We start from the raw sequence: 18,115 nt of genomic DNA, 5'->3' as shown, positions 1-18,115 counted from the left end.
TCCACCTTCCGGGTTCAAGTGATTCTTCTGCCTCAGCTTCCCAAGTAGCTGGGTTAACAGGCGCCCGTCACTACGCCTGGCTAATTTTTTGTATTTTTAGTAGAGACGGGGTTTTACCATTTTGGCCAGGCTAGTGTCAAACTCCTGGACCTCATGATTTACCCGCCTCAGCCTCCCAAAGTGCTGGGATTACAGGTGTGAGCCACTGTGCCCGGCAGCCGGCCCTCAATTTTTTCAGGAAGTCCCAAAACCTGCAAAATTAACCATCCTCCCAGCTGTGCTTGCTTACAGAAACAAAGGCCAGGTGCCAATAACCAGGAACCAACCACAAGTGAATTGAACTCAGCACTGCTGCCTTGCCCTGAATTCTTGCTTCACTGCTATACTAAAATCTCCACCCAGTGGGGAGAAACGTACCTTGCTCATCACAGAAAGTGCCATGTGCAAGAAGAATCTACACATTCCAGCTGCTCCTGAAAGAACCCACCTTTTTCCAGGAATCCCTATGCCAGTCTTCACCTACCTGCCCAAAAAGCCTTTAAGACCCTGCTTTATCTGATGTCCAGGGAGCAGATGCTTTGAGTAGAAGCTCCCCTTCTCCATTCCTTGACCAATGAACGTTTCTGCTCTGCTTTACTGAACCTGGTTTCATTCTATTGGCAAGAACTGCACTGGGCGGGTGGAGGGAGCCTCCCTTGAGGGCGGTAACAGTACCTCCTTTGGGGAGCAGCAGCTACAGAGACTCTGGTGCTTGCCATGACCAAGGAAGCTCAAGGAAGAAGTTAAGACTGAGAACAGGCCGGGCGCGGTGGCTCAAGCCTATAATCCCAGCACTTTGGGAGGCCGAGGTGGGCGAATCACAAAGTCAAGAGATCGAGACCATCCTGGTCAACATGGTGAAACCCTGTCTCTACTAAAAATACAAAAAAAAATTAGCTGGGCATGGTGGCACGTGCCTGTAATCCCAGCTACTCAGGAGGCTGAGGTAGGAGAATTGCCTGAACCCAGGAGGCGGAGGTTGCAGTGAGCCGAGATCGTGCCATTGCACTCCAGCCTGGGTAACAAGAGCGAAACTCTGTCTCAAAAAAAAAAAAAAAAAATACTGAGAACAACGATCATATTAATTTGAAGGTGGTGTAACAGGATAGTTATGTGGCACAGTTTAAAAGGCATATGTCACTTAGTAAACTGACGAGAGCCTATTGTAAATAATAGGGTTTGTCAATGGGGCAGATCAGATTTGGATTTGACAGGCAGCCAATCTATGAAACAGACATACCTGTACAGTTGGTAAGGGAGGATGAATACACACTTGACAGGTTCCTACAGGAGACCAGTGTCTACTAAAAAAGGAACCTGCTACCTTACTCCAGACCTCTGTTCTTGCAGACCAAGATTATATCCTCAATTAGAAAACTGCAATTTGGTTCCACAACATCCTGACCAATACAACATAGTTCTTTTTTTTCTTTTCTTTTCTTTTTTTTTTTTTTTTTTTGAGACGGAGTTTCGCTCTTGTTACCCAGGCTGGAGTGCAATGGCGCGATCTCAGCTCACCGCAACCTCCGCCTCCTGGGTTCAGGCAATTCTCCTGCCTCAGCCTCTCGAGTAGCTGGGATTACAGGCACGCACCACCATGCCCAGCTATTTTTTTTGTATTTTTAGTAGAGACGGGGTTTCACCATGTTGACCAGGATGGTCTCGATCTCTTGACCTTGTGATCCACCCACCTCGGCCTCCCAAAGTGCTGGGATTACAGGCTTGAGCCACCGCGCCCGGCCTCTTTTTTTTTTTTTTTTTTTTTTTTTTGAGATGGAGTTTCGCTCTTGTTACCCAGGCTGGAGTGCAATGGCGCAATCTCGGCTCACTGCAACCTCCACCTCCTGTGTTCAGGCAATTCTCCTGCCTCAGCCTCCTGAGTAGCTGGGACTACAGGCACGCGCCACCATGCCCAGCTAATTTTTGTATTTTTAGTAGAGACGGGGTTTCACCGTGTTGACCAGGATGGTCTCGACCTCTTGACCTCGTGATCCACCTGCCTCGGCCTCCCAAAGTGCTGGGATTATAGGCGTGAGCCACTGCGCCTGGCCAATGGCATGTTCTGATTGACATCAAGTGGAGATGGGATTGGGGAAAATACTAGTTCTGTGAAAATATCCGCTTTCTCCATTCGTGACATGCTCATTCAGCTCTTATCTATTTTTCATATATTTATTTGAGACGGAGTCTTGCTCTGTTGCCAGGCTGGAGTGCAGTGGTGCAATCTTGGCCCACTGCAGCCACCACCTGCCAGGTTCAAGTGGGACTGCAGCCATGTGCTACCACATCTGGTTATTTATTTATTTATTTATTTATTTATTTTTTGAGACAGAGTCTTGCTTGTTCACCCACACTGGAGTGCAGTGGCACAATCTTGGCTCACTGCAATCTCCACCTCCCAGGTTCAAGAGATTCTCCTGCCTCAGCCTCTGGAGTAGCTGGGACTACAGGTGCACACCACCATGCTGGCTAATTTTTGTATTTTTAGTAGAGACGGGGTTTCACTAGCTTGTTGGCCAGGCTGGTCTCGAACTCTGAACCTCAAGTGATCTGCCTGCCTTACTCTCCCAAAGTGCTGGGATTATAGCACTGAGCTGGGCGTGAGCCACCACGCTGTTATCTCTATATTCCAGTAATGCTTTAACTAAAAAATGACGACATAAAACTCCTTGCACACTTTGTTCAACTGAAGAATTTTAATGCTTTTCATTTATCATTGTAAAAATCAAGGACAGTTGCATAACTTTAAAAAAAAATCCTTCTACTCAATAGAGTATAACTTTTTCGTACATAGGTTTTACACGGAGGGTAATCTGTCTTTAAGCAAAGATGAATTACTCACAAAGAAACCTAGTGAATCACGGCTCATTGCAGCCTCAACCTTCTGGGCTCAAGCCATCCACCTGCCTTGGCCTCTTAAAGTGCTGAGATTACAGCGTGAGCCACTGTGTCTACAAAGTCTTGTGGTTTAAATAAATGTGGTTAAAATGAAAACAACTGCCTGGAGTGGTGGCTCATGCCTGTAATCCCAGCACTTTGGAGGCTGAGGTGGGCAGATCGCAAGGTCAGGAGATCGAGACCATCCTGGCCAACATGGTGAAACCCCGTCTCTACTAAAAACACAAAAATTAGCTGGGCATAGTGGTGTGCTTGTAATCCCAGATAATCAGGAGGCTGAGGCAGGAGAATTGCTTGAACCCGGGAGGCAGAGGTTGCAGTGAGCCAAGATCATGCCACTGCACTCCAGCCTGGTGACAGAGTAAGACTCCATCTAAAAAACAAAAAAAAAAAAGAAGAAAGAGAAAAGTGAAATTTAGTTTAATTTGCATTTTCTGGATTTCTAATGATATACTGGGCATCATGTTACATGTTTATTGGTCATTTCTTTTTCTTTTCTGTTTTTTTTTTTTTTTTTTTTTTTTTTTTTTTTTTTTTTTTTTTGAGACAGAGTCTGGCTCTGCTGCCAGGCGCCAGGCTGGAGTGCAGTGGTGCAATCACATCTCACTGCAACCTCCGCCTTCCAGGTTCAAGCAGTTCTCCTGCCTCAGCCTCCTGAGTAGCTGGGACTACAGGGCCATGCCACTACACCCAGCTAATTTTTGCATTTTTGAGTAGAGACAGGGTTTCACCATGTTGTCCAGGATGGTCTCGATCTCTTGACCTTGTGATGCACCTGCCTCAGCCTCCCAACTGCTCCCAGCCTGCTTTTTTTTTTTGACTCGGTTCCAATGAATTATTGGTCATTTCTATTTCCTCTTTTGTGAAGGGCCTATTCAAGTCAGTTACCCCTGCTTTTTCTGTTCATTTTTTTTTCCTCACTGAGTTGCAGGTGTTCCTGGACGTTAATCTTTTGTCACTTTTTTTTTTTTTTTTTTTTTTGTGGGACGGAGTTTCGCTCTTGTTACCCAGGCTGGAGTGCAATGGCACGATCTCGGCTCACCGCAACCTCCGCCTCCTGGGTTCAGGCAATTCTCCTGCCTCAGCCTCCTGAGTAGCTGGGATTACAGGCACGTGCCACCATGCCCAGCTAATTTTTTTGTATTTTTAGTAGAGACGGGGTTTCACCATGTTGACCAGGATGGTCTCGATCTCTCAACCTCGTGATCCACCCGCCTCAGCCTCCCAAAGTGCTGGGATTACAGGCTTGAGCCACCGCGCCCGGCTATTGTCACTTTTTTTTTTAACTGAGCACAAATTTCCCTGAATCTTTTGTCAGTTTTAACACATACTTTTGTTTTGTTTTGTTTTTTGTTTGTTTGTTTGTTTGTTTTTTTGAGATGGAGTCTTGTTCTTGTTGCTCAGGCTGGAGTGCAATGGCACGATCTCAGCTCACTGCAACCTCCACCTCCTGGGTTCAAGCAATTCTCCTGCCTCAGCCTCCCAAGTTGCTGGGATTACAGGTGCCCGCCACCACACCCAGCTAATTTTTGTAATTTTAGTAGACACGGGTTTTAGCCATGTTGGCCAGGCTGTTCTCAAACTCATGATCCACCCATCTCAGCCTCCCAAAGTGCTGGGATTACAGGTGTGAGCCACCCGGCCCAGCAACACCTCCTTTGTTAAGCATGAATGTGTTTTATCTCTCTGGCTAACCTGTTAGTCCAGTGGGTAACAGGGCAGGGGTAGGAACTACAGAATTAGACTAGTCAAGGGACCTTTAGGGTTACAACTTCCTACTTCCCTTATAGCTTTCTCCACGTCTTCAAAGTGTTCCAAGAGCAGTATCCCCTATAAATGCCCCCCTCCCTGTTAAAAAGTGAAGATTTTTATCATCCCACAGGAGGGAGGGCTACAGCTACATACAGGCTGTTTTTGTTTTGCTTTGTTTTCTAGAGAACCAATCACAACAAGGCAGATAAAGAATGAAGAGTTCACTTTGGGAGGCCGAGGAGGGTGGATCACGAGGTCAAGAGATCGAGACCATCCTGGTCAACATAGTGAAACCCTGTCTCTACTAAAAATAGAAAAAATTAGCTGGGCATGGTGGCGCGTGCCTGTAATCCCAGCTACTCAGGAGGCTGAGGCAGGAGAATTGCCTGAACCCAGGAGGCGGAGGTTGCTGAGCCGAGATCGCGCCATTGCACTCCAGCCTGGGTAACAAGAGCGAAACTCCGCCTCAAAAAAAAACTAAAAAACAAAAAACAACAAAAAAAGAATGATGAGTTGTCAGATTTTGATACCTGCGAATGAGGGCGTGGACACACGGTTGGAAACTCGCAGCCCGCTCACTGGTGGCTGGTACCAGGGAAGTTGTTTCATTTGCTTCAGGTGTTGCCCAGTGACCTCCTGCGCGTGCGCGGCGTCTGTCCAGCTGCGCGGGAAGCTCCGGGGAGGGAGGGCCAGGTTCCATCCATTCCGTCACTCCAGACCTGGCACCCAGCCAAGGGCGAAGTTCCTTGATAGATGTTCCTATCGGTCTACAGAAATGCAAGGATCTGCCGCTGTACTGGAATCAGAGTTTGGGAGGCGGGAATGCGCGGTGCGCCCGGTGGTATTTTAGTTGTAGCCTTCAGGGCAAGCCCCGAGCCTCCTGCCCCGGCCTCCTCAGCGCTTAAGGAATCTCTGCATTGCGCGTCTTGGCGAGGGGAAGTGGGGCCCCGCTGAAGGTGTTGAGGCGTCTCGGAGGGGTGGGCTGGGGCCTGGGGAGGCCTCCGCGAGGACGCCGTTTGCTCTGGGCTCTGCCTGGCAGGGACTTTGGAACCTGATCTGCAGTGTTGCAAGAAGGGGCGCAGGGGCAACACGCGCGCTGGGCGCAGCCAGTCGACTCTGCCGGGCCACCTCCGCCTCCAGGCCGTGGGACCGCCCCCTCCTCCCCACACCCTACCTTCCCGCGACTTGACCACTCGGCGGAAGCCTCAGGTGGGCCCCGGGGTCCAAGTCCGCCGCGGGGAGGGCGGGGGCGGGCCCCTAACCGGGGACTGCAGGGCGCGTCACGGCAGCCGCTCCTGATTGGCGGCCACGGCGGTCACGGGCCAGGCGCCCGGGGACTGACGCCGCCTGTGGCTAGAGCCAGAGTAACGGGACTCCCAGCGGCTCGTCGCAGTCCCGACGCGAGTAGGGCTGGAGTCGGTGCCCAGCCGAGAGCCACCTGGGGAGCCTGGCCGGGACGCGCGCACCATGCCTTACCTCCTCATCAGCACCCAGATCCGCATGGTGAGTACTGGCCACCCGGCAACTTGGAGCCGGGACCAGGCTCTAGGGGTCTGCCTCCCTCCTGGGCTGTGCCCACTGGGGGTGGACTGCGAACCCGCCCGGCCACGCCCCCTCGGCCCGGGAGAGGAAGTGGGGTAGCGGGCTCAGCCCGGCTCCCGGGACTCAGCGAGCTCTGGCCCGCCCGGAGCCTCTATGGCTGCGAAGGGGACCCGATACCTGCGCCCCGGCGAGAGGGTGACCTGCGGGCGCTTCTGGCTCCTGTCCTACCTGTCGGCGGGAGGGACCCAGGGAGCCCAGTGCCCTGCACGGAGCTGCTACATATGGGGAAAAAAGTGGAATAAACTGAGGGAAAGAGGTTTGGAAAAGATAAGGACGTGCCAAGGTGCTAAAACCCCTGTGCCAAGTCCTTGACCCATCCACAGCCACTAGCTGCACCCTTAGGCACGGCCAGGAAGGGCTGTCCCTGAAGCTTTAAGGAAGGCAGGTGAGAAGGGGTGGTGCAGTTAGAGGTGGGAACACCGTGAGTCAAAAGTCACATTCCTTTCTGTGGGTGCAGTTTCCTTACCTGTGAAAAGGTTCTGATTGCTCCCCAGGAGTCCCCTTTTAACTTCAAAAGACATTGGCTGGGCGCGGTGGCTCAAGCCTGTAATCCCAGCACTTTGGGAGGCCGAGATGGGTGGATCACAAGGTCAAGAGATCGAGACTATCCTGGTCAACATGGTGAAACCCTGTCTCTACTAAAAATACAAAAAATTAGCTGGGCATGGTGGCGCGTGCCTGTAATCCCAGCTACTCAGGAGGCTGAGGCAGGAGAATTGCCTGAACCCAGGAGGCGGAGGTTGCGGTGAGCCGAGATCGCGCCATTGCACTCCAGTCTGGGTAACGAGAGCGAAACTCAGTCTCAAAAAAAAAAACAACAACTTCAAAAGACATTACTCTGCCCCCCAGATGGGCTGCAAGGTGCTCCTCTGCCCCTGCCCACTGTCCAGTGCCATGGTGAGCCAGCAGAGGGCACACAGGCCCCCTGGTGGGTTCACCAGGGACAGGAGCGCTCCAGCAGAGCCCTGGGCAGAGGTTTGTGAAGCAGTCATCTGTGCAGTTATCAAAATATGGATTCCTGGGTCCCTTTTCAGACCTCCCAAATGCTATGTATGGGGCTTGGGAATTCATACTTGGAAATGTCCCCCCCAAGTGATTCTTATTTTTTAAAAGCTATGGCTTTATTGATATGTAATGTGCATACCATAAATTCACTGATTTAAAGTGTACAGCTCAGTGTTGTTTTTTAGAGTACTCAGAGTTGTGCAACCATCACCATGAGTTTTAGAACATTTCTAATACCCCAAAAGGAAAGCCTGTACCTCCTCACAGGCACTTGTGATTTTCTTCAAGTCCCTTAGCTCTAGACAACCACTAATCCCCTTTCTGTGGTAATGTGATCTGTGTCTGGCTTCTTTCATTTACATGATGTTTATTTTATTTTATTTTTATTTTTTTGAGACGGAATTTCGTTCTTGTTACCCAGGCTGGAGTGCAATGGCGCGATCTTGGCTCACCGCAACCTCCGCCTCCTGGGCTCAGGCAATTCTCCTGCCTCAGCCTCCTAAGTAGCTGGGATTACAGGCACGTACCACCACGCCCAGCTAGTTTTTTGTATTTTTAGTAGAGACGGGGTTTCACCATGTTGACCAGGATGGTCTTGATCTCTCGACCTCGTGATCCACCCGCCTCGGCCTCCCAAAGTGCTGGGATTACAGGCTTGAGCCACCGCGCCCGGCCATGATGTTTATTTGTTCTGTTTTGTTTTGAAATAGGCTCAGGCTGGAGTGCAGTGGCACGATCATGGCTCACTGCAACCTCAACCTCCGGGGCTCAAGCAATCCTCCCACCTCAGCCTCCTGAGTAGCTGGGACTATAGGCTCGAGCCACTTTGCCCAGCTAAAGCTGAGCTTTAAGGGTCTAGGGAGACCCCTGCATTGCTCCTCCTGATCACTGATGGGCCCCACCCCTTCACAATTTATGCCTGGCCCCTACGAATGCTCACTACTCTCTCCAGCCTTTATGTGAGGCTCTCAGGGCTAGCACGCAGAGGTGGAAGGAGAGGCAAGACCTTCCACCTCCTCCTGGCAGCCAGCCAAGCAACCTTGTGGCTTACCTTGCAGGAGGTGGGCCCCACTATGGTGGGTGATGAACAGTCGGATCCAGAGCTGATGCAGCATCTGGGGGCTTCAAAGAGAAGTGTCCTAGGAAACAACTTGTAAGTAGCAGCCTCCCTCAGTATCCTCTCCCTGCCAGCCCCTAGATCTGCTCCCTTTATGAAACCTCCAAGCCTACGGACAGGCCCTAGCATCAGAGCCCCGCTGCCTGCATCCTGGAGCTCTGTCCTCTGGAGGATCTGGTCCTACCTGTAGCATCTCCAACACCCCCTCTCCCTCATGAGGCTTGCTCTGAAAGCTTTCCACAACTGCAGAAACAGTCTGTTCCCTGGGTCTAGGACTCCACTGATGGACTGTTCCTTGCCCTGCCCTCTCCTCTCTAAGCTGGACCCCATCAAGCACAGACAGGCACAGCAAGGAAGGATTTCGTCGTGAGGATCTGGCTGAGTTACAAAGCTAAACCCTAGAAACGGGGAGCAGGGAGCCTGGGTCCTGTCTCCAGGGTGGCTGCTGCCTGGGGACCCGGCCACTTTCCTTGGCATCCTTTGTAACGTCTCCATTTCTAAACTGTGACCACTGCTTCCATTTGCCCTCTCACCCCTGGACGTAGGGAGAACCCAGGCTACACAGTTTCTCCGGGAAGAGTTGCCAGAGTGAATCCCAGTTCAAAATGGGGAAAGAGAAGGCCGGCTTATCCCAGCCCCTAGGTCAACACTCAGGGGCGGAAGGCAGCCCCCTCCCTTTGCCATGAGGCACTTGCCTCTCCATGCCCAGCTTAGGGCTTGAGTCCTCTGTCTGCTTCATGGTTCTTCAGCATCAATAAACCTGAAAGAAGGACTACCAGCATTCTCCACGCTAGGGAGTGGCACACAGAGCCAGGAGCAGCTGGGGCTCAGCCTCCTTACTCCAGAACTGCAGGACATCAGGGTAGTGAGGGGCCTGGAGGCCTGGGTGGGGAGCAAGTCCAGAAGGGCAGGCAGCACTCTGGACCCTCTGAGTTTGCAGGGCTGTGGTCAAGCTAACACGTGTCTACCATCTGGGACACTGGGGAACCTGCTTAACCCCTCTGTTTTCTCACATACCAATGGCCACAACAGTGGCACCTTCACTAGCTTGTTGTGAAGTATCTAGCAGCGGAGGAGGCCGGGCTGTGCACTTGCCCTGGCATCCAGCAAGCAGCCAGCTAGCAAGTCGCTGTCAGAGTGGCCAGGCCACCTGCAGCTGACACTAGCTTTGTACCAGGAGCTTGCTGTGTGCCCCCCTCACCCTGTCCACCTATCTCTTTGCAGTTACGAATACTATGTCAATGACCCTCCCCGCATAGTCCTGGACAAGCTGGAACGCCGGGGCTTCCGTGTGCTGAGCATGACAGGGGTAGGCCAGACGCTGGTGTGGTGCCTGCACAAGGAGTGACCCTCTCACGCTGATCTGCAGCCGGGGCGCCCCTGTGGATGGGGCTGCTGTTGGCCCTGACCTCCAAGCTCTGGCCTCACCGATTGCCTTGCCCCTGTCTCCCCAAATTGTCACTGACACCTGCCCAGCCTCAAGGGGTGGTGAATGGCCTTCTATGAAACCCTGCCTCAAACAGTGGGAGAGGGCAGGGCCCGTTGCCCTGGTGCTCCCAGCTGCCCTGCTGCTTCGGGCCTGAGCAGAGGGCACTGGGTAGGACATGTCCTCGGGCAGCTTCCCTGGCTGGACCTGGGCACCCCAGGGCCCCTGGCATGTGGCTCCTGCATAGCTAGCCCAAGCCAATAAAGGGCTGTGATGAGTGTTTGCGCCTGTGCTCTGCTTGTGCACAGACTCTGGGACTCTTACCGTGTGGAGTGTTTCCCTGGGGGGTCTGCCCACTTCCTGGGAGGGTTGTCAGGCCTGCCTGGGTGAAGCCCTCTGTGGCAGAGCCCAGCACCCTATACCTATGTATGGAATACAGGTAGAGTCTTTAAAAAAAAAAACAAAACAAAAAACTTTTATTGGTGACATTGAAGAAAAGGGCTGGGGGCCGGGTGGCAGGAGCCGGGGCTACGTGGGCGGCCCCTCCTGGTCTTCCCGCTCCATCCGTGCGATCAGCTGTTGCCGCTCAGCCGCCTGGCGCATGCGCATCATGACGAGGCTCTCGTAGTCCCTCTCCGACACCACGGAGCCCTGGCGGACAGAGCAGGGACAGGAGGGCTCAGGGACAGCAGGGCACAGCCCCAGACTCTAAACTCTGATGGTGCCGAGGCAAAGCTGTGGTCTAAGAGTCTCGGAGGGAGGAGAGCAGAGGAAGGGAAGGAACCCAGGGCATCCTTCTGGAATACTGGCTCACCTGTGTCCTCCAGAACAAGCCACCTTTGGCCCCCAGCTGGCTGCTCCCCAGCCAGCTCCCCTCCCTTTCCCCAGGCCTTGTCAGCTCCATCCACCTCCAGTCCAGCCTCAGGAATCGCCTGCGGACCCTCTAGCCAGGCCCTTGTCTCCCCTCATTTCCTCTGAGCCCTTTATCCTTCACTTCTTCCCTCTATCCCATGGCGTCTGCCTCTCTCAGGCTCCCAAGTAAGGGAAGCTGTCCGAGCTGCAGGGATGCACTTGGCTCTGCTGGGCACAGAGCCCGGCACTGTTCATGCCTGGTGCCCTGCCGTCCGGCTCCTGCTGAGGATGCAGAAGGGAGCCCTGTTGGAGACAGCCTGGAATACGCCACCCTACAAAGGGAGAGGCCAGCATGCCTCTAAAAATACACACCAGGGCTCCTGGAGGGCAGGGCCCATGGCTCAAAGCTTTTATGAACTTGCCAGCACAGTGCAGAGATTAAGGAATGCTGTATTTAAATAATCGAAAGAATAATAAACAAATGCCTCAATGGGCCGAGGCTGGAGGGTGGAGAAGCAGCTCTGCAGCGGGGCCTAAGCTGCCAACCCACGCCCTGACAAGGTCTGTGGTGGGAACTAAACCCCTGCCTCCCTCAGCGCCCTTTAGGCTATGTGATCATCTTGTGGTCCCAACAGTTTTGCAGAGTAGTGTGAAGCCCGCCTGACTTGGCACAGAAGTGAGGCAGGCCAGGGGTTGCAAGATGCGGTGGCCTGCCCGTAGCAGAGAGCTGTGGGGCCCCGATCCAAGCTATGCCGCACAGGGGCGCTCTTACGGAAGCAGGCAGGAGGAAACTCTGGTGGTCAGTGACCCGGGGAATAGGCAGGGAGCGGCTGGGACTGAGATGCCAGGCCCTGGCCAGCAGGTTTGGGGTAAGGGGTGTATAGAAACAGGAAGTATTACTCAGCCTGAGTTCCCCTGCTCCTCCCAGCAGCTGCACCTCTCCCCTCTCCCTGGCTGCAGCAGTCCCCTCCAGGTTGGACGGCTAAGCCTGGCCCGGAGCACAGCCGACAATTCACAGCAGCCTCTCTGACCCAGCCGTGCAAGAGAAGGAGGACCCCAGAGGAGGCCCGGTAGCCAGAGGGGAAGGGCTGGAGCACAGCCAGGTAGGAGGCAGTACAGCCCTCAGCTGTTGCTCTCCTGCCAGGAGGCCACTAGGGCAAAACAAGGGAGGACGAGGAAACAGCAGCCAAGCTGATGGCAGGCCAAGCGGAGGCCACGGCTCCCGTCCCCAGGTTAATGTTGCTCTGCCAAGAACACTCGGAGCCACCCTTGGCAGGCCCCCAGCCCAACCTTCTGCGGCAGAGCCCGTCATAGGCATGGGCTGCTCCCCATTAACACACCCTCTGCCTCCTTCCCTCATCGTGCAGGTTCTGCTCATGAGAGCCTGACAGTGGGGCTGAGTCACCCATACCAGCCACAGGTCTCTTCCTTCCCCACAGTCGTTCCACAAGCCTGCCTTTCAATTAACTACACCTCCCTCACCTCCCACCCAGACACTGTGGGCCGGGAGCCAGGCCCACCTGTTGGGGCCCGGGGTGGTGGGGACGTGATGAGAAAGGAAGCCGCAAGGTGGCACATAAAACAGGGCTGCCCCCACAGAGGAATCTTAAGTTCTCCATTGCCCTGGGGTGTTGGGCACAGCTGCCCCATCCCTGCACTCGGATGCTGCAATTACCCAGGAGCACGAAACCCGGCTTCCTACCTGACTGAGTCAGCTGAGAACAAAAACACATCTCCACCACCACACACTGCCACAAACAGCCAAGCCACTCATCAGAGTCCAGGAGCCGCCAACAGAGAGGGCACGGCCCCACACTGCCCGGGAGAGCTGAGGAGCCTGGCAAACGCCAGGCTCGGGCCATCTGCCGCCTGCCTGTGGAGGGAGCGCTCGCCAGCCTCGCCCAGCCCAAGAAGGTCCATCTCCCTCCACCGGGGATGCCCTCACCCAGGCTCCAGTAAGTGCTGCTTCTTCCTCCTGGGGATTTTTCTACCGCCCTATCCAGTAATCAGGCCACTCCTGTCCCTGTGGGAAACTCTTGCTGTCAGGAACTTCCAACTCTCTGCTCTCCTGGACAAAAAAGCTCCTTCTTCCTGAGCCCTCCTCTCACTAACCAAGATGCAACCAAAGGTCTGTGCTGAGCAGAAACCCCGAGGCCTCTGCTCCTAGGGGAGCCTCTCCGACTGCTGGCACTCACTGCCCCAGAAGGGACTGCATGCTATCCTGGGTGCTCCTGAATGCCTGTCTGCTGGCTCCCCTGGGCCCCATGGAGACCTGGCGGAAAGGCTCCTTCCGCAATACCTCCTTCTTCAAGCGGCTGAGCCTTGGGAGGCCACGGCGGCTCCGGCGACAGGGCAGTGTGCTTAGCCAGGCCAGCACGGCGGGTGGGGACCACGAGGAGTACAGCAACCGAGAAGTCATCCGGGAGCTCCAAGGGAGGCCAGATGGCCGGCGCCTGCCACTGTGGGGTGACGAGCAGCCCCGGGCCACGCTGCTGGCCCCACCCAAGCCCCCACGCCTCTACCGAGAGAGCTCAAGCTGTCCCAACATCCTGGAGCCCCCACCTGCCTACACAGCGGCCTATTCGGCCACCCTGCCATCGGCACTCTCCCTGGCGAGCGCCCTGCACCAGCACTCAGGCGACGGCCTTGTGGACACTCCATGCTTCCAGAGGACACCAGTCCCGGACCTCAGTGATCCCTTCCTCTCCTTCAAAGTGGACCTGGGGACTTCACTTCTTGAAGAAGTTCTACAGATGCTGAGGGAGCAGTTTCCCAGTGAGCCCAGTTTCTGAATGGGGCGAGGGTGGGCAAGGCTGGGGTGACTGGAAGAGCTGGCGCCTGGAGACCCAACTGTGGATTAAGGAAAGGGCAGAGACAGAACTCCAGGCCCATCGTTGGAGGGTTCAGGCAGGCAGAGCTCCTCCATCCTGGTGCAGGATTCCAGAATAGGAATCCAGGGCTCTGCCTGCCCTCTGGGTCCTGAACTCCCAGGCACCCCAGAGTGGAGGGACAGAGGCAAGCTGGAAATGATGGGAGGGGCACTTCCTGGCAGGACCCCTGAAGCTGGCTATGTCAGGAAAGGGAGGCCATGTGCAGCAACCACAGGAACCAGGTAGAGGCCGGCAGAGCCAGAAGGTGGCATGGGGTCAGGTCAGGGAGTAGGAGGACACAGATTAGGCAGAAGAGATGAGTGCCCTGCGTCAGCCTCTTTGGAAGCCACTGTCAACAGAGAGGTACAGGACAACCCAGGCCAAAGAGGATAGTGGGAAGAAAGGGGAGACAGGCCTGACCTTGTCCAATCTAGTAGCCACGCACTGCATGATAAGGAATTGAAATCAAATAAAATGAACAATTCAGTTCCTCAGTTGCACCAGCCACATTCCAAATGCCCAGTGGCCACACATGACTAATGGCTGCCACACGAGTTAGTGCAGAGTAGACATGACCATTGCCGCACAAAGTTCCACGGGACAGCGCTGGCTAGACCATGGCCTGGGACCACCAGCAAAGGGGAGATGCATACAGGGGCTGGCCGCATAGGAAGTGATAGGTAGAGACAGAGTATAACTCCAGAAAAAGACCAGGCAAATCCTTAGCAGAAATGAGGACATGGCTGTCTGCCAACACAGCTTCCTGGTGAATCCCTGGTGAAGGAAGGCAGATCCCGAGAATGCCAACCAAAGGCACGGGCACAGCTTGTAAAGGGGTGCTTTGCGGGGTTCCCAGAATTAATAGCGATGGGAGCCCTTGGGAAGTGCAACAAAACAGCGGCAGATTTCCTTCCTCGAAGAGAACTGGATCCAGGGATGGGCACTCGACGGCAGAGCGGCACAGCTGGTCTCCAGAACTGTCTCCCAGGAATGGAGAGTTCTGCCTGCCTGAACCCTCCAACGATGGGCCTGCCAAACAGGCCAAACCCACTGGGTCAAGGCCACAGGCTGTGCTGCGGCCCCACCCCGTGGCCTGACCAGACATGTGCAACCAGAGCCCAGCAGCACTCGCTGGGGCTCGCGCTGGTGGCCCCCAGGCCTCTCTAAGAGTAGGAGAGGGAAGCTTCAACACACCATTTCTACCACTGAAATCGGTGCCCCACCTCTTTCCTCCTCTCATGTGTAGTTACCGAGCTGTGGATGCAGGAGAGAATGAATAAAATTCTAACACAATCTGAGGAGTGTTATCTGGGGCTGTGAAATGCTGCGCCTTGAAGGTGGGAATGAGGTTTGTAAAGCAGGGTCCTGAGTCAGGCTGAGACCGATTTGTTTCCCTCCATCCAGGGTCTGGAACACGCTCGCAGAAAGCTTCTTTCCCACCGGGCACGGTGGTGCATGCCTGTAGTCCCAGCTACTCAGGAGGCTGAGGCTAGAGATCGCTTGAGCCCAGGAGTTCTGGGCTGTAGTGCATTATGCTGATTGCGTGTCCACATCAAGTTTGGCATCAATATGGTGACCTCCCGGGAGCAGGGGACCACCAGGTTGCCTAAGGAGGGGTGAACTGGCCCAGGCTGGAAACAGAGCAGGTCAAAACTCCCATGCTGATCAGTAGTGGGATCGCGCCTGTGAATAGCCACTGCACTCCAGCCTGGGCAACATAGCGAGACCCTGTCTCTAAAAAAAAAAAAAAAAAAAAAGAAAAGAAAAGAAAGAAAAAGAAAGCTCCTTTCCCATCACCCCAGTCAAGTGGAGGGGCAGGCCAGGCAGGGGAGCGGGCTGGCATGGGTAAGGCAATGAGAGCAGCCTCCTGCCAGCCTGCCAAGGGGCTGTGGACACACCTGATGGGCCCCAGGCCACTGCAGAGAAGGGGAGAACCAGATCTCGCCCCCACAGTAGTCTGTCCCACAAGGTGGGGGCAGGGGTGGCCAGGAGCCCCACAGCCCCAGCCTTTGCATCCAGGCCAAAAGACACCAGGGCCATGGTTGCAGGTTGGGGTTACACACAGACCTTCATGGAACCATGAGGGCATAGGGCCAGCACTGGTCTACAGCAGCTGGAAGGCCTACGCTTCACCACAGGCAGATACCCCGACTCTAAGCAGGCAGCACCCTGTGTCAGCAGGGTAGCCAGAGTGACTTTTTCTTTTGAGATGGAGTCTCGCTCTGTCATCCAGGCTGGAATGCAGTAGCTCAATCTTGGCACACTGCAACCTCCGTCTCCCGGGTTCAAGCAATTCTCCCACCTCAGTCTGCAGAGTAGCTAATATTATAGGCACACACCACCATGCCCCGGTAATTTTTGTGTTTTTGTACACATGGAATTTCACCATGTTGGTCAGGCTGATCTCGAACTCCTGACCTCAGGTGATCCCTGCCTTGGCCTCTCAAAGTGCTGGGATTACAGGTGTGAGCCACCGTGCCTGGCCTACCAGGGTTACTTCTAAAAGGAGATATTGCCTCTTGACAGTTGGTTCCTTGCTGGGGCAGCTGGAGACACATCTGGAAAACCAAAGTGCTGAGAAGGAAACGGCTGCCCTAGTCACCTGCCCCTTCTCTGCAGCACTGGGTCGTCTAAGCTCCAAATACTTCACACTGCACAACCAAGCAACCTGAGGACCAAGAAGATCCCTTTGGTGAAAAGGAGAGTCCCAGCGAGAGAGAAAGCAGGGTCTAATAGTCTAATAGTGGCACCTCTCTGGCCCTCAGACAGGAAAAGGGATCAACGTGAAATCACAGCTCCTCCTGCCTGGGTTGGTGGACCTGCCAACCTCACTCTAGGCCCCAAGACCTGGATTTGGAACGAAAGAGCCTTGAGAGGAGTCCAGTTAGGAAGAGCTCTGAGTCCTGAGCACCCAGCTGGGGGAGGCCTGGCTCCTTACCTTTGACAGTCCTTGGTGGCTGCGGCCCACGGTGTTCTGGGGCTGTCCCTCTAACCAGGAAATCTTCAGAGGGTTGTCCACCAGGCCAACTTCATTCTGGACAGCCAGCTCCTGCCAAACACAGCACCTAGTCCTGTCCCATCCATTGAGTCAGCTATAAAGAGGCTCTCTCTACTCCACAGTGAGAACAGAACCAGCGTTCTAGTCCTCTAGGCAGAGATGCCAACCCCAGCAGCCTTCAAGCGATGGGCATTAACACTCTGGCCCTTCCTGCAGGAGAGGGGTAGGGAGTACTTTCTGATGTGGGGAGGTGAGGAGCACAGAGGGTGGGAAGGCAGTACTGGGGCGCACCACCCCGAGGGGTGCAGGTGGAGGATGTGGAACCGCCAGCAGGGAGCAGAGTCAGACTGTGCTCTCCTTCCTCCCCAGAGCATCCCCCATCCATCCCTTCATACATGGTCCTCTATTTCTAGGAGTCCAGGACCCCTGGGAGGAGCCTTGGCTCTGAGCTGACCCGGAGATTCCCTGGGAGTGTGGACCAACTAACTCAGAGGGCCCATAGAATTGGATCCCTGCCCTAGAATGACAGGGCCACAAGGGGCCCCCAAGCCTCATGCAGCACTCACCGCAGCCCTGACAGTCGCGAACTCCACCACAGCAGTGCCTGCCTTCTTACTAGAAAGTACCAGGTTGAGAACCTCACCATACTGTGGGGACAAAGAGGTCCTAGTTAGCACGACTTGGCTTCAGGATGGCCCAGGTCATGCCAGAGACAAGCCTGGGCTACCTTGAGGTCCATGGGGCATTTTCAGCTGCAAGATAACTTCTTACCCCACCTACTTATCTCAGTGAAGTGAGATCAGAGATAGGAAAGACAGAATTTTTCTTCTAGGAACACAGAGCAGCAAAGGAGACATGGGCAAAGCCTTGGTGACTTAGACGGGCATATTTCATTGCACAGTCCTTGCTGATTGAAGGTGGTAAAGAGAATGGGGCTCTCATGCCAGATACCCACCTCCTGCCTCCCAACCCACTCAGCCAAGCTCTTTGCTGCTAAGGGTAAGGGCTAGACCGAGGTAGCAAAGGACAGCGGACTGGAAAGGGGCATATGGCCACACAAGTGAGAGAAGGGCCGTGGCCTGGGTCGTCCCAGGGTCTATGAAACAGGGGAAAAAAAAAAAAAAAAAAGCAGGTAGATATATTAAGGGAAGTTCAGGCATTGAGAGTAGAGACATAGGGTATGGGCTGAGATGAAAGGAAAGCGTGGACATCAGCCGGGCAGACCTTTTGCAAAAGCCGCAGAAGGACATCTTTGGAGTAGCCACCTTTTGACTCATCCTCCTTCTTGCACTTCCATTTTAGCTGAAAAGACAGCCTCATGAAACAGTGACCCTTGGCTGAACAGTACCTGACCCCAGGACTGAGCCTGAGAGTCTGAGCAGACATCCTCCCACCCTCCAAGTCTCCAAGGCTCCTGCAATCTTGGGAGCACCACCAGAAAGGTTTTCCCCTTGGGAGCTTGAAGGCAGGATTGCTTGCTCATCCCAGGAACGCTTCCCACCCAGGAAGACCCTCTCCTGAGAGGGCTTCTGGGGAATACTCTGCCCTGTGGTCAG

General features: G+C 54.4%; 3 protein-coding genes across 4 annotated transcripts in view; 2 read left to right on the top strand and 1 right to left on the bottom strand.

The window, feature by feature from the left end:
• The first annotated feature begins 5,679 nt into the window (after positions 1-5,679).
• On the top strand, positions 5,680-10,119 carry GCHFR (GTP cyclohydrolase I feedback regulator). The gene is made up of 3 exons (XM_003935707.3): positions 5,680-6,192; positions 8,355-8,449; positions 9,638-10,119. The coding sequence occupies exons 1-3, from the start codon at positions 6,157-6,159 to the stop codon at positions 9,759-9,761; spliced, it is 255 nt and encodes an 84-aa protein (XP_003935756.1). The 5' UTR covers positions 5,680-6,156; the 3' UTR covers positions 9,762-10,119.
• A 167-nt stretch (positions 10,120-10,286) lies between these two features.
• Positions 10,287-18,115, bottom strand: part of DNAJC17 (DnaJ heat shock protein family (Hsp40) member C17) — a 50,804-nt gene continuing 42,975 nt past the window's right edge. For both annotated transcript variants that reach the window (XM_039462770.2, XM_039462771.2), the window contains exons 8-11: positions 17,784-17,861; positions 17,126-17,206; positions 16,500-16,610; positions 10,287-10,490 (exon numbers count right to left, since the gene is read on the bottom strand). In XM_039462770.2, the coding sequence (XP_039318704.1) occupies positions 10,368-10,490; positions 16,500-16,610; positions 17,126-17,206; positions 17,784-17,861 (393 nt within the window). In that variant the 3' untranslated portion in view covers positions 10,287-10,367. The remainder of the gene's footprint in view (positions 10,491-16,499; positions 16,611-17,125; positions 17,207-17,783; positions 17,862-18,115) is intronic.
• Positions 10,489-14,876, top strand: C2H15orf62 (chromosome 2 C15orf62 homolog). The gene has a single exon (XM_003935706.4). The coding sequence runs from the start codon at positions 12,905-12,907 to the stop codon at positions 13,481-13,483; it is 579 nt and encodes a 192-aa protein (XP_003935755.1). The 5' UTR covers positions 10,489-12,904; the 3' UTR covers positions 13,484-14,876.

The sequence above is a fragment of the Saimiri boliviensis genome, chromosome 2, assembly GCF_048565385.1.
Source record: "Saimiri boliviensis isolate mSaiBol1 chromosome 2, mSaiBol1.pri, whole genome shotgun sequence".
Taxonomy (NCBI): Eukaryota; Metazoa; Chordata; class Mammalia; order Primates; family Cebidae; genus Saimiri; species Saimiri boliviensis.
The sequence above is the reverse complement of the archived record's forward strand: the minus strand, read 5'-3'. Positions and strand labels throughout refer to the sequence as shown.